Source organism: Leptonychotes weddellii, chromosome 9, assembly GCF_054177405.1.
Source record: "Leptonychotes weddellii isolate Sample4059 chromosome 9, ASM5417740v2, whole genome shotgun sequence".
Taxonomy (NCBI): domain Eukaryota; kingdom Metazoa; phylum Chordata; class Mammalia; order Carnivora; family Phocidae; genus Leptonychotes; species Leptonychotes weddellii.
In genome coordinates this window covers 76,170,287-76,182,369 of record NC_138377.1, presented here as the reverse complement: position 1 = coordinate 76,182,369, position 12,083 = coordinate 76,170,287, and the positions used below count along the sequence as shown (strand labels likewise).

General features: G+C 43.7%; 2 protein-coding genes across 11 annotated transcripts in view; one reads left to right on the top strand and one right to left on the bottom strand.

Moving 5' to 3' along the window:
• The window catches only part of SERF2 (small EDRK-rich factor 2), a 152,098-nt gene that overhangs the window by 830 nt on the left and 139,185 nt on the right, over positions 1 to 12,083 (bottom strand). For 2 of the 4 annotated variants that reach the window (XM_006727461.3, XM_006727462.3), the window contains exons 1-2: positions 845 to 992; positions 117 to 225 (exon numbers count right to left, since the gene is read on the bottom strand). In XM_006727461.3, coding sequence (XP_006727524.1) covers positions 117 to 225; positions 845 to 851 — 116 coding nt within the window. In that variant the 5' untranslated portion in view covers positions 852 to 992. Of the gene's footprint in view, positions 1 to 116; positions 226 to 844; positions 993 to 12,083 lie in introns of those variants that run through there. The other 2 variants (XM_006727463.3, XM_081829548.1) reach the window with 2 other exon arrangements.
• Positions 115 to 12,083, top strand: part of ELL3 (elongation factor for RNA polymerase II 3) — a 25,162-nt gene continuing 13,193 nt past the window's right edge. For 3 of the 7 annotated variants that reach the window (XM_081829541.1, XM_081829540.1, XM_031029232.2), the window contains exon 1: positions 1,147 to 1,269. The gene's annotated coding sequence lies outside the window, so the exon portion shown is untranslated. Of the gene's footprint in view, positions 246 to 1,146; positions 1,270 to 10,763; positions 11,154 to 12,083 lie in introns of those variants that run through there. The other 4 variants (XM_081829542.1, XM_081829537.1, XM_081829538.1 and 1 more) reach the window with 4 other exon arrangements.

Sequence of the window (12,083 nt, the reverse complement as noted above, 5' to 3'; positions counted from 1 at the left end):
GAGGAAGCAATGCACTCTGCCCCTCACTAGTCCAGATGTAAACCCTGAGGTGGCTCTCTTTCCTGGTACAACCCTCGGTCTAGCCCAGGTCTCACCCCTCCCCTCCCTGGGGCTACCTCTGCTTGCGGGCGGCAGCAGAAAGCCCGTCATCTCGGCGCTTTCCCTTAACCGAGTCGCTCTGCTTTTTCATATTCTTCTGGCGGGCGAGCTCGCGCTGGTTACCGCCTAAAGAAAGAAGGTAAAAGGTGAGACGCGGGGGGCCTTTATGGCCACACACCGGCAACCCTCCTCCCTCACCCGACACCAGCAGGGTCCAACGCTCATTCCCCGGTCCCGACACCGGCCCATTTCGGGGCCTAGGCTGCTGAGTGGGGCGGGGGTAATGGGGGGGGGCACTAGTGGCAAGCTGCCACGGGGCAGGTCAAACCGGGAGGTGGAAGGAGGACGGTTCCGAGGAGTCCGCTAAAGGCGTGTTTCGAGTTTTGGGGCGGCACCGGGGTCCAGACTGGTGGTGGTGTGTGCACAGTTTGGGTCTCTGTGGGGGATGGGCTGCGATCCGGAGTAGGGGGCTCGGGCCTATCACAAGGGTGCGGGGCTTCTCGCCACGCCGCGGAAGGTCGCGGAGGGCCTTTGCTTGACTGGGGCGGGAGAAGGGGGAGGACGTTCTCAAGAAGTGGCGGTGGGCAAAAGGCCGATTTCCGGCGCCGAGTGTGAGCGTCTCAAAGAGCGCTTCCAGAGGAAGGCGTAGCTGGGGAAGCCAAGAGGAGGTAAATGCCAAGATTCGGCAGTAGTGTTTAGGGCCGACGGGGAGAAAGGGGTAAGAAGAGAGGGTCTCGGTGCTCACGGGTCATGGCGACGGCGACGGCAGCGGCTCCGGCCTGCCTCCGTTGCGTCCCCTCGTTCTGTCCGACGTTGCAGGCCCCGCCCCCTTCTCCAAGCGTAACGAAGTCGTCCTTTCCTCCCCGCCCCTTTGAGCCCGGGCTCAGTCTCTCATTGGGCGGAAGGAAACACGTGGGGCTGCGGGCCACGCTCCAGCACGGGCGGATATGGGGCGAAGGTTCGCAGGCCAAGTGCGCTGCGTGGGGCGGGGCTTCCTGAGCAAGGCGTTGGGTCGGGCGGGGAGAAAGTAGGCCGGGTCACGTGGGCAGGGTGGGGGTGGAGGGGTGCGGCTGGCGATGTGGCGTTCCCGCGGGCTCAAGCACGTGACTTGGCGGAGTGACCTCATGCGGGAACCGTTTGGGACACCGACAAACTCGCCCAAGGGGAACGGTAGGGGACGGAGGGCGGGGTTTTGTGAGGCCGATATGGTTTAGTCTTTTCTGTATTATCGGGACTCTGGGACTTCCGTATTATCAGTACTTGGCCCTGTTCCTTGGGATTTATCCGCCACTAACCACCTATTTAGACACGAGTTGTTCACCTATAACGTAAAGTCAGGTGCAAACGTAACTTTCAGAAACCCCCTTCCACCTACATTGTACCCTCACCGCAAACAGCTCCCATAGAAACTAGCAGCCACATCCCGTGTGTCCTAAAACTTTGGTCCGAAAACGAACTTGGTCGTAAAACGAACTTGGTCCTGTTCGTTTCCCACGGAAGTATTAAATGGGAAGATGTAATAGCTTGGAAGTTTTGGCGGACCCCAAAATCACAGACTATGGAGTTGGATCAGGGACTAAGAGACTGGGAAATACACATACTATGTACATTTCTCCCTCTGGACTTTTCCCCACTATACTGCCTGCACCAGCCACATCTGTAAGATGTGTTTGTTAAGAGACAGTTAAATAGAGCAGGAAACGTAGGCACTAAACTCATTCTCCTTCCCAGCTCCACTGTCTACAAGACTCCCCACCAGTCCTGAGGAATTCATTGGATAAAGGAGAAATGCTTAGGAAATATCACAGCAAAGGACTGTTTGTAAAATTTATTATATGATTCTCCCCAGTTGGTGCTCATAGCGGAACCGAGTTGAGGCTGGAACTTCAGACTAGCTGCACCCTCAACATAGACCTGAAGGCAATAAACCTCAGTGCCATCCTCACAATTTTTGCCATACCAAAGTATCACTTGAACTACTATTACTTAAAATGTACCAAACTTAAATAAAAGTTACAAATCAAACTTCATATAATCCTTTAGTAAATTTAAAATCAGTATCACCTGACTACAAACAGAAAGTAACTTTAAAAGTCAATACAATGGGGGCGCCTGGGTGGCTCAGTCGTTAAGCGTCTGCCTTCCGCTCAGGTCATGATCCAAGGGTCCTGGGATCAGCCCGGCATCAAGCTCCCTGCTCTGTGGGAGGCCTGCTTCTCCCTCTCCCCCTCCCCCTGCTTGTGTTCCCTCTCTCCCTGTGTCTCTCTCTGTCAAATGAATAAATAAAAATCTTTAAAAAAAAAATTAAAATAAAAGTCAATACAATGAAAATGAAATATATTATCAAATTCTACCAAAGTAATATCATTGTCAAAGATGCTGAACCTGGGGCCTGCCCTCTCTTTCTTAAAAAAGATAAATTAACAAGTTTTAGAGAGGTAATAAGGCATAAGTCTTTGAAACTGAAGCCTTCTCTTGATACAGAGGATTAAAAATAATTTTTATCTTTTCAATGTTATTTAATGCTATGTTTCTCTACTACCTAAAGTTGTTTCTCATACCACAAGTAGCATATGTCCCACCCTTTGGTACATATTAAATGTACTAGATCAACACTGGTGGCATACATAACGTACAAATCCTCACTCTGGCAACTTACTGGATTTGATTTTAGACACTTATTTTCTCCATGTTTCAATTCCTTTATATGAAAAATGGGAATAATCTCTACTCCTTAGTGTTGTGGAAGAGATTAATACAGATACAAAGGGCTTGGCCCATGGGGTGCCTGGGTGGCTCAGTCATTAAGCATCTGCCTTACAGCTCAGGTCATGATCCCAGGTTCCTGGGATTGAGCCCCGCATCGGGCTCCCTGCTTGGCGGGAGGCCTGCTTCTCCCTCTCTCACTCCCCCTGCTTGTGTTCCCTCTCTCACTGTGTCTCTCTCTGTCAAATAAATAAATAAAATCTTAAAAAAAAAAAAAAAAGTGTGAGGCCTTGGCCCATAATAGGCATTCAGTTAATGTCTCCTCCATCTCCTTCCAAGTCCTAAAACTTTCTTTTCCTTCTCTAAATTCCTCTAACCCTTCTGAGGTAGCCAGTCTCTAAGATGGCCACCAGTGATTCCTCCCTCCTGGTCTTTATATCCTTGTGAAGTCCTCTGCCACACTGAATCAAGGTTGGTCTGTGTGACCAATAGAATATGGCAGAAGTGATGATACGTCACTTTTTTTTTTTTTTTAAGATTTTATTTATTTCACAGAGAGAGCACAAGCTGGGGGAGGAGCAGAGTGAGAGGGAGAAGCAGGCTCCCCAATGAGCAGGGAGCCCGATGTGGGACTCGATCCCAGAACCCCAGCATCATGACCTGAGCCAAAGGCAGACACTTAACCAGCTGAGCCACCCAGGCACCCCTGATATGTCACTTCTGATGCTAAATCATAAAAGATATTGTGGCTTCTGCTTTCCTCTCTCTCTTGGATCACTGGCTCTGGGGGAAGCCAGCTGCCATTTCATGAGAGGCCCATGTGGTAAAGAACTGAAGCTGCTGGCCAGTAGCCAAGGGGGAGGGAAAATACCTCCATTTAAACTCATCACAAAATTGAGAGGGAATAAATTATAGAGGACGAGGACCTAAGGCTCTGAAACCGAGAAGGAGGTAAGGCAGGATTTAAGGACCCCAGATACAAAGTGGCAAGATGAGGAAACTGACTTAAAGGGTGGGGACATCACCTGCAGACCTACAGCAGCAGTTTGACCGCAGTTCATAAGCAGAATTTGGGCTATCTGGCTTACCAGCCTCAGGTTCCCAATGGAGCCAAGCCACTTGGATCCCCTTGCATGTAAAGAGACCACAGAACCAGCCCCATGGGGAAAACCAAGCCATACTGTGAGTGAAATATTATAGGATGAGTAAGCAAGTTCTCTTTGGCACCTTTTACCTCCTTATCAACTCCAGCATCTCAGGTGGGTAAGAGAGTAGAACAGCCTTATAACTAGTGTCCTCTTATCAACTTACCCCACATTACCCCATGACCAAGACTCTGTTTCCAATCCTGTCAGAACCTGGACTGGTTGCCACACCCATCCAGTCTAAAATTTTTCCAGGAGCTGCCCAAAAAATTCACTCATTCTTTCAACACATACTGTGTTGTGCACCAACTATTGTTTAGACATTAGGTATACAATGACGATAAAAGAAAAAAAATATATATATATATAGAACATATAGTGTAGACAGGAAACAGCTTGTGCATATATGCAAATTGATTGTGAAAGAAGATAACAGATTCTACGCAAAGATGATATTAAAAATATTTAACAGGGTACACAGCATAAGCACCTACCCATCAAAACAGGTCTCAATATAATCTGAATGAAGACTGTCTGTGAACAGTTCTTCTGCCTGTCCTGGTAAGAAATCATAGTACTGCTAGTTCTGTGAAGGAAGTATACCTGTAGACCTTAACTTTGATTAGGGAAGTGAAGCAAGTGACATTTGAGCTGAGGCAAAAAGATGAGGAGTCAGCCAGGCCAACGAAAGAGAGGCAGGGAGAACATTTCAGGAGAGGGGATAGTAAGGGGATAGTACGTATGAAGGCCCTAAGGCCCTGCTCCCTCAGGCTAGCCCATCAAGAACCACAAGGTAACAGGGAATGCCTCCATGTCTCTTATCTTTGTTTCATCTTCTCCCTCCCAGATCCCTTGACAGGAAATGGGCACCTATGGTACCTGCCTTCACATCTCACAGCTTGCCCAAGAGAGAGGGGCTGAATCTCTTCCTTTAGTTTTAGTTTTTAAAATTCCAGGATAGGACTCTGATAGGTTGGGTACCTACCCTTGTGGTAGGGAGATAAGTGTTGGGCAGGATATAATGGCAGGATATAAATAGCCCCACTAGAAACACATGATTAGTATGGGGAAGGAACAGGTTTATCAAAGAAAGGGAGTTTGTTCCCCAAGAAAGGAAAATGTAGACAGATAAAACAAAAGAGGTCCACTACATAAAGGAGAGAACACAGCTGCTTGAGCTGAAATGGTGGCAGCGGAAATGGCAGTGTGCAGCTTCAAAATATATTTTGGAGACTCGGTGAGAAAGGAAGATACTATTTATTCCTGAGTTCATTCATTTCTTCATCAAATATTAACTGTACGTCTATTATGTGCGAGACACTTCTAGGCACTGAGTATTCAGTGATGAAACAGTGATAGATGTGGTCTCTGACCTCAGGAGGTTAACATTTTAGTGGAGGAGACTGACAATTCACAAGTAAACTGAACAATATAAAATTACAGCTTGCACTAAGTGCTAAGAGAAACAAAGGTTCAAGGATAAAGATTAATGGGAGAGAGCCAATTCTGTAGTGACATTTAAACTGAGGCCTGGAGCCAGTTGCAGGAAAAGTAGAAGAGGGTTCCAGCAGTATGGCTGAATCCCTATCATTCTTTACATCCCTTCCTATCAAGGAGAAGCAGTGCAGCTTTAGGAAATTCTCCCCCTTCACCCTGTATTCTAAGGGTGGTCCAGAATGGCTAAGTCAATCAAAGTAAACTCATCCCTCTTAATATTGATTGGCTCAGGAGCCCAGACCTAAGCCATTGTTTGCATAGTATTCACCTAGTGATTGTTATTGATTCAGGAGTTAGCATGTGACCTAACTTGGCCTGACCAGACCAAAGGGAAGGGGTTTTGTTCCATTGTGAGGGGATGCACAGTGTTGTCTCACTGACTTGAACAAAGAGGTAAAGAACCCCTACCGCTCCTGGCATCTATGACCTAGGAGGGCCAGCTTTAGGTTGAAGCAAAATGAGTGGTAGAAGGAATCTTGGTTCTTGATGATGCTCTTGAGCCACTGGATATATCAACTGTAACATCTGTTCTACCTCTGAGCTTCCTGCTATGAGAACCATATTTTTTTGTGTAAGCTGTCTTGAGTCAGATTTCTGTTACTTCAGCCAAATACATTTTAATCAATACACAAGCAACAGAAACAGCATATGCTAAGGCCCTGAGGTGGGGAAAGCTTGAATAATTAGATGCATATAAGGGGTCACATAAGGAAACGATCCAATCAGATTATCTTAAAGTGCAACCAGCCTTCCCCATGCATACCAAGCTTCTAGTCAGCTTTTCAGTGCCTTCCTTGTAGAGATGAGTGGATACCCAAGGATCATCAAGCATTGGAGAAAGCACTCAATATAAAATTAGGACAAAACAAAACAGAAAATAAGGTCTCCAAGGATACAGAAACAATTATAAGAACAAAAGAAAATAGGAGGGAAACTATAATTAGTATCCTTAAAGATGAAGTGGATATTGAATAAAAACAGGGGAGCTATAAAAAAACAAACATTCAGAAAATAATAAAGAGCTTTTAGAAATTAAAACTATGATAACTGAAAGAAAAAAATCAATAGAAGAGTTGGCAGGTAAAAGTTGAAAAAATATTACAGAGATAGTGGTGGATAGTAGAAGAGGAAAAAATATGAAAATTAAAGAATCCATTCAGGAGGTCCAACATCTGAATTATATGAATTTCAGAATGAGAGGAAAGTAAAAGAAAAATGAAGGGGACCCACTGAGTGCCCAGCACAGGGAATGAGAACAGATCTACACCACCACATATCAGAGCACTGGAGTCAAAAAGAAGATCCTAAAGGCTTCCAAGGCACAACATAGAATACATAGAAAGGATGAAGAATCAGAATGTCTTCAGACTTGTCAGCAGCAATACAGGAAGCCAGAAGACAATGGAGCAATGTCACCAAATATTTGAAGAAAAATAACCTAGATTTTTTTCACCCAAGCAAGCTATCAATTAAGTATGAGAATAGAATAAAGACATACAGAGTCTAAAAAGACAACCTACCATGCACCTTTTTCTACAAGATATTGAAGGTGTACTACCAAAATGAGGAGTAAACCAAGAAAAAAAAAAAATCATAGGATCCAGGAAAAAGAGTATCCAACACAGGAGATAAGTAAAAGGAATCCTCAGACTGCTGGTGAAGGGAGATCCCAGGATGATACCTTTGCAGCAGGCTTAGAGAGCAATCATTTCAGATTAGAACAGGAGGATGAAAGGCTCTGGAGGCATATATCTTAGGGGAAAAAAATGGAAACTGAAAAAACTGATAAATTATCTGATTGTATTTGAATATATTGAGAGATTTCTACTTCTAGAAGACAGTATGAAAATAAATTGATAATAAGTACATAAGCAACTAAGTAAAAAAAACGAATAGATAATTTGGGGAGAAGCATACAAGAAAGGAAATGTAAACAGTACACTGTCACAGCTGGTAAATAACATTTACACACTCAAAATATAAACATTCAATATTGATCTTACTAAAATAACACTACATTAGGAGGATGGAGAGAGAAAGTATGTGCATATTTATGAGAAGGATGAGAGAGTTAAGTCCTCCTTTTGAAAATAGAGGTCGGGGCGCCTGGGTGGCTCAGTCGTTAAGCGTCTGCCTTCGGCTCAGGTCATGATCCCAGGGTCCTGGGATCGAGCCCCGCATCGGGCTCCCTGCTCAGTGGGAAGCCTGTTTCTCCCTCTCCCTCTCCCCCTGCTTGTGATCCTGCTCTCGCTGTGTCTCTCTCTGTCAAATAAATAAATAAAACCTTAAAAAAAATTAAAAAAAAAAAAAGAAAATAGAAGTCAGTGGCTAATATCAGAAAGTTAAAAATCCAGAAACGGCATGATATTTTAAAAAGGCAACAAATGCCAGAAGAAGCAGCTAAAGGAGTTGTAGTCTGCTTTAAGCAGTGGGAAACCAAGTGGGATAATAGTTCTATTTTTCATTATGTTTTGTATAGAACTTGTATGTTCATGAATAACTTCCATAAAAACAAATAAATACTAAGTTAAAAACCCAACCACGGTTTCAAATGAAATAGTTTAGAAGGAGAGAGTAGAATGAGAGGGAGTCTAGGTACTGATTTCTTAGGAACTCTTCATTTACATGTCACTAGCTGTCAGAGAAGCGTCTCCCTCACCTCTAGTCCCTACTCCCAGTGGGAAATACATCTGGGTTGAGAGAAGAAAGTGTTGACAGGGAAAAAATAAAAAAGAAGAAGAAGAAGAGGAAGAACTGGGAGCATATCCATAGACTAGGATACACAGGAAAGGGGACGAATCCATAAAAAGCATGGCTAAGTTTATCCCCATAGGGGGAGATGGCTTTGCATTGGAAGCATGTTCTAACTTCTGGGAAACCCAGGGCTAGCTGAGGTCTCCATTCTTGAAAAGCTACTAAATATGGACCAGGAAATGGCTGAGGAGGGGAACTAAGGTACTTTTCACTTTCACCTTGAGCTTGTGGTTTGGGTGATAATGTCTCGGTCCTGAATACTGGTATTCCTGAATGGCTTCTTGCCTCCACTGAATACCTCCTTTCCATCTGACCTACCTCTATTAACATCTTATAAGCAAAGCTAGGATCTCAGAGCAGCACCTCCTCCGGATACCTCTGCTTCTCCCTTGGTTCAGCTGAATTGCATTTGCCCTATTCATACATAAATTCTATTTCTTCTTCTCTGCTTTGAGAGACACCAGGGGGATAAGCAAGTTTCCCTGATAGTCTACAGCCCCTTCGCAATTCAATTTTCTACTCTGCTTCCCATTCCCTCTAGCCTACTCCTTGCTTACTAAAACTCTCAACTACTGCATAGTTCTGTCAACCATCCCTACTGTAGCAGTCAATTTATCTATTCCCTTCAAGTGTCCCCTTTGTAGTTCTCCCTCAGCACTTTGGGCAGAAGTTCAAAGGCAAGGAGCTAATATATAACAGAGTCTAGGCTACTCTCTGCTACCCTGCTGGAAAATATGTTGGCCCTCCTCCTGCTAGACTAAGACAGGGTTTCAAGGTCTTGTGCTGGGGTCATCTATTAAAGTATACCCTCAATACAGCAAAACCAGTACCCTGGGAGAACATATGATTCTCAGTAAACTGAGCCCTCTTAGTGCAGAGTGACACCTCAGAGCCAGAGGTCTATAGGGCCAGCAGACTCTGGTAAGAAGGAGAGAAACACACCTGTGTCCACTGGAGAGGATTCCCAAGTCCAAAGCATGTGGTGGTGAGAAGAATGGGGGATGGGAAGGATGGAAGGATGAGAAGACCTAAAACAATAATTGTAGAAACAGGAGCACATGAACATTTAGAAAATGTCTTCTCACCCCTCTTCCATATACCTTGATGCAGAACCTGTCCTGATGTAGAAGAATATAGTCTGCTGAGGTGACATGACTTTATGGAAAAAAACACAGGCTCTAGAGACAGCTGGCCTGAGTTCAAATCCCAGCCAGACCACTCACTGGGATTCTTAAGTGCCATGGACTCCTTTGGCAGTTTAGTAAAGACCATAGATGGCTTCTCAGAATAATGTTTTTAAGTACATTTTTAAAAATACACCCATGATATTGTATACCCATTTTCATGGCAGCATTAATTCACAACAGCCAAAAGGTGGAAGTAACCAAAGTGTCATTGACAGATGAATGGACAAGGAAAATGTGGTATATACATAAAATAGAATCTTATTCTGCCTTAAAAAAGAAAGAAATTCTGATACATGCTACAACATGGATAAACCCTAAGGACATTATTCTAAGTGAAGTAAGTCAGTCACAAAAAGATACATACTGTCTGATTCCACTTGTGAGGTATCTGGAGTAGTCAAATCCATAGAATCAGAAAAGGGTTGTTGCCAGTGATTAGGAGGAGGGGAAAATGGGGAGTTGTTGTTCAGTAGGTTTAGAGTTTCAGTTTTGCAAGATGAAAAGAGTTCTAGAGATTGGTTGTACAATGTACTAAACACTACTAAATTGTACACTAAAAAATGATGAAGATTTTAATTTAGCTATGTGTATTTTACCACAATTAAAACATTTTTTTCATTTAAAAAAAGTACATGGGATCACCCTTGCACACCCAATGCAGCTGTGCATCCTGGCCAGGCCAGGTGCCAACCCTGCCTACCCCTGTGGGCAGAGGGGATTATGCTTCTGGGCTCCACATGACATCTCCTACAAAAGTTCACTCCCTCAAGACTGGGAGAGGTAGCTGATTTGCCTAATATACAGAAAAAGTCAGTCAAAATGAGACAGGAATATGTTCCAAATGAAAGAACAAGACAAAACATCAGAAAAAGACATTGTGACACAGAGATAAGCAATCTACCTGATACAGTTCACAGTGGTGACCATAAAGATGCTCACTGAACTTGGGAAAAGAATGGATGAACACAGTGAGATCCTCAACAAAGAGATAGAAAATATAAGAAATTTCCAAACAGGGACACCTAGCTGGCTCAGTAGTAGAAAATGTGAGTTGATCTCAAAGTCATGAGTGTGAGCCCAACATTGGGCATAGAGCTTACTTAAAAAGAAAAAAAAAATGGTTATGTCAATTATATCTCAATAAAACTGAAAAAAATATTTAAAAGTTTCAAACAAGTTACAGAGCTGAAGAAAACAATAATTGAACTAAAAAGTACACTAGATGGGTTCAAAGCAGACTGGATAAAGCTGAAGACTGGTCAGTGAGCTAGAATACAAAGCAATAGAACTCACCCAGACAGATTAGCAAAAAGAAAAAAGCATTTTTATTTATTTATTTTATTTATTTATTTATTTTTTAAAGATTTTATTTATTTATTTGAGACAGAGAATGAGAGACAGAGAGCATGAGAGGGAGGAGGGTCAGAGGGAGAAGCAGACTCCCCGCCGAGCAGGGAGCCCGATGCGGGACTCGATCCTGGGACTCCAGGATCATGACCTGAGCCGAAGGCAGTCGCTTAACCAACTGAGCCACCCAGGCGCCCCTATTTTTTATTTTTTAAAAAAGATTTTACTTATTTATTTGACAGCGAGAAAGGGAACACAAGCAACGGGAGTGGGAGAGGGAGAAGCAGGCTCCCCGCTGAGCAGGGAACCTGAGGTGGGGCTCAATCCCAGGATCCTGGGATCATGACCTGAGCCGAAGGAAGACGTCAAATGACTGAGCCACCCAGGTGGTCCGAAAAAAGAATTTTTAAAAATTAAGGTAACTTAGACCAAGTGGGATTTATTCCTGGGCTGCAGGGTTGGTTCAACATCTGCAAATCAATCAATGTGATACAATACATTAATAAAAGAAAGAACAAGAACCATATGACCCTCTCAATAGATGCAGAAAAAGCATTTGACAAAGTACAGCATTCTTTCTTTTTTTTTTTTTTTTTAAGATTTTTATTTATTTATTTGACAGAGAGAGAGACAGCGAGAGAGGGAACACAAGCAAGGGGAGTGGGAGAGGGAGAAGCAGGCTTCCCGCCGAGCAGGGAGCCCGATGTGGGGCTCGAACCCAGGACCCTGGGATCATGACCTGGGCCGAAGGCAGACGCTTAACGACTGAGCCACCCAGGCGCCCCAGTACAGCATTCTTTCTTGATTAAAACTCTTCAGAGTGTAGGGATAGAGGGTACATACATCAATATTATAAAAGCCATCTATGAAAAACCCACAGTGAATATCATTCTCAATAGGGAAAAACTAAGAGCTTTCCCCCTAAGGTCAGGAACACAGCAGGGAAGTCCACTATCACCACTGCTATTCAACATTGTACTAGAAGTCCTAGCCACAGCAATCAGACAACAAAAAGAAATAAAAAGCATCCGAATCGGCAAGGAAGAAGTCAAACTCTCACTCTTTGCAGATGATATGATACTTTATATGGAAAACCCAAAAGACTCCACCCCAAAACTGCTAGAACTCATACAGGAATTCGGTAAAGTTACATTTCTATACACCAACAACAAGACAGAAGAAAGAGAAATTAAGGAGTCAATCCCATTTACAGTTGCACCCAAAACCATAACATACCTACGAATAAATCTAACCAAAGAGGCAAAGAATCTGTACTCAGAAAACTATAAAATACTCATGAAAGAAATTGAGGAAGACATAAAGAAATGGAAAAACGTTCCATGCTCAT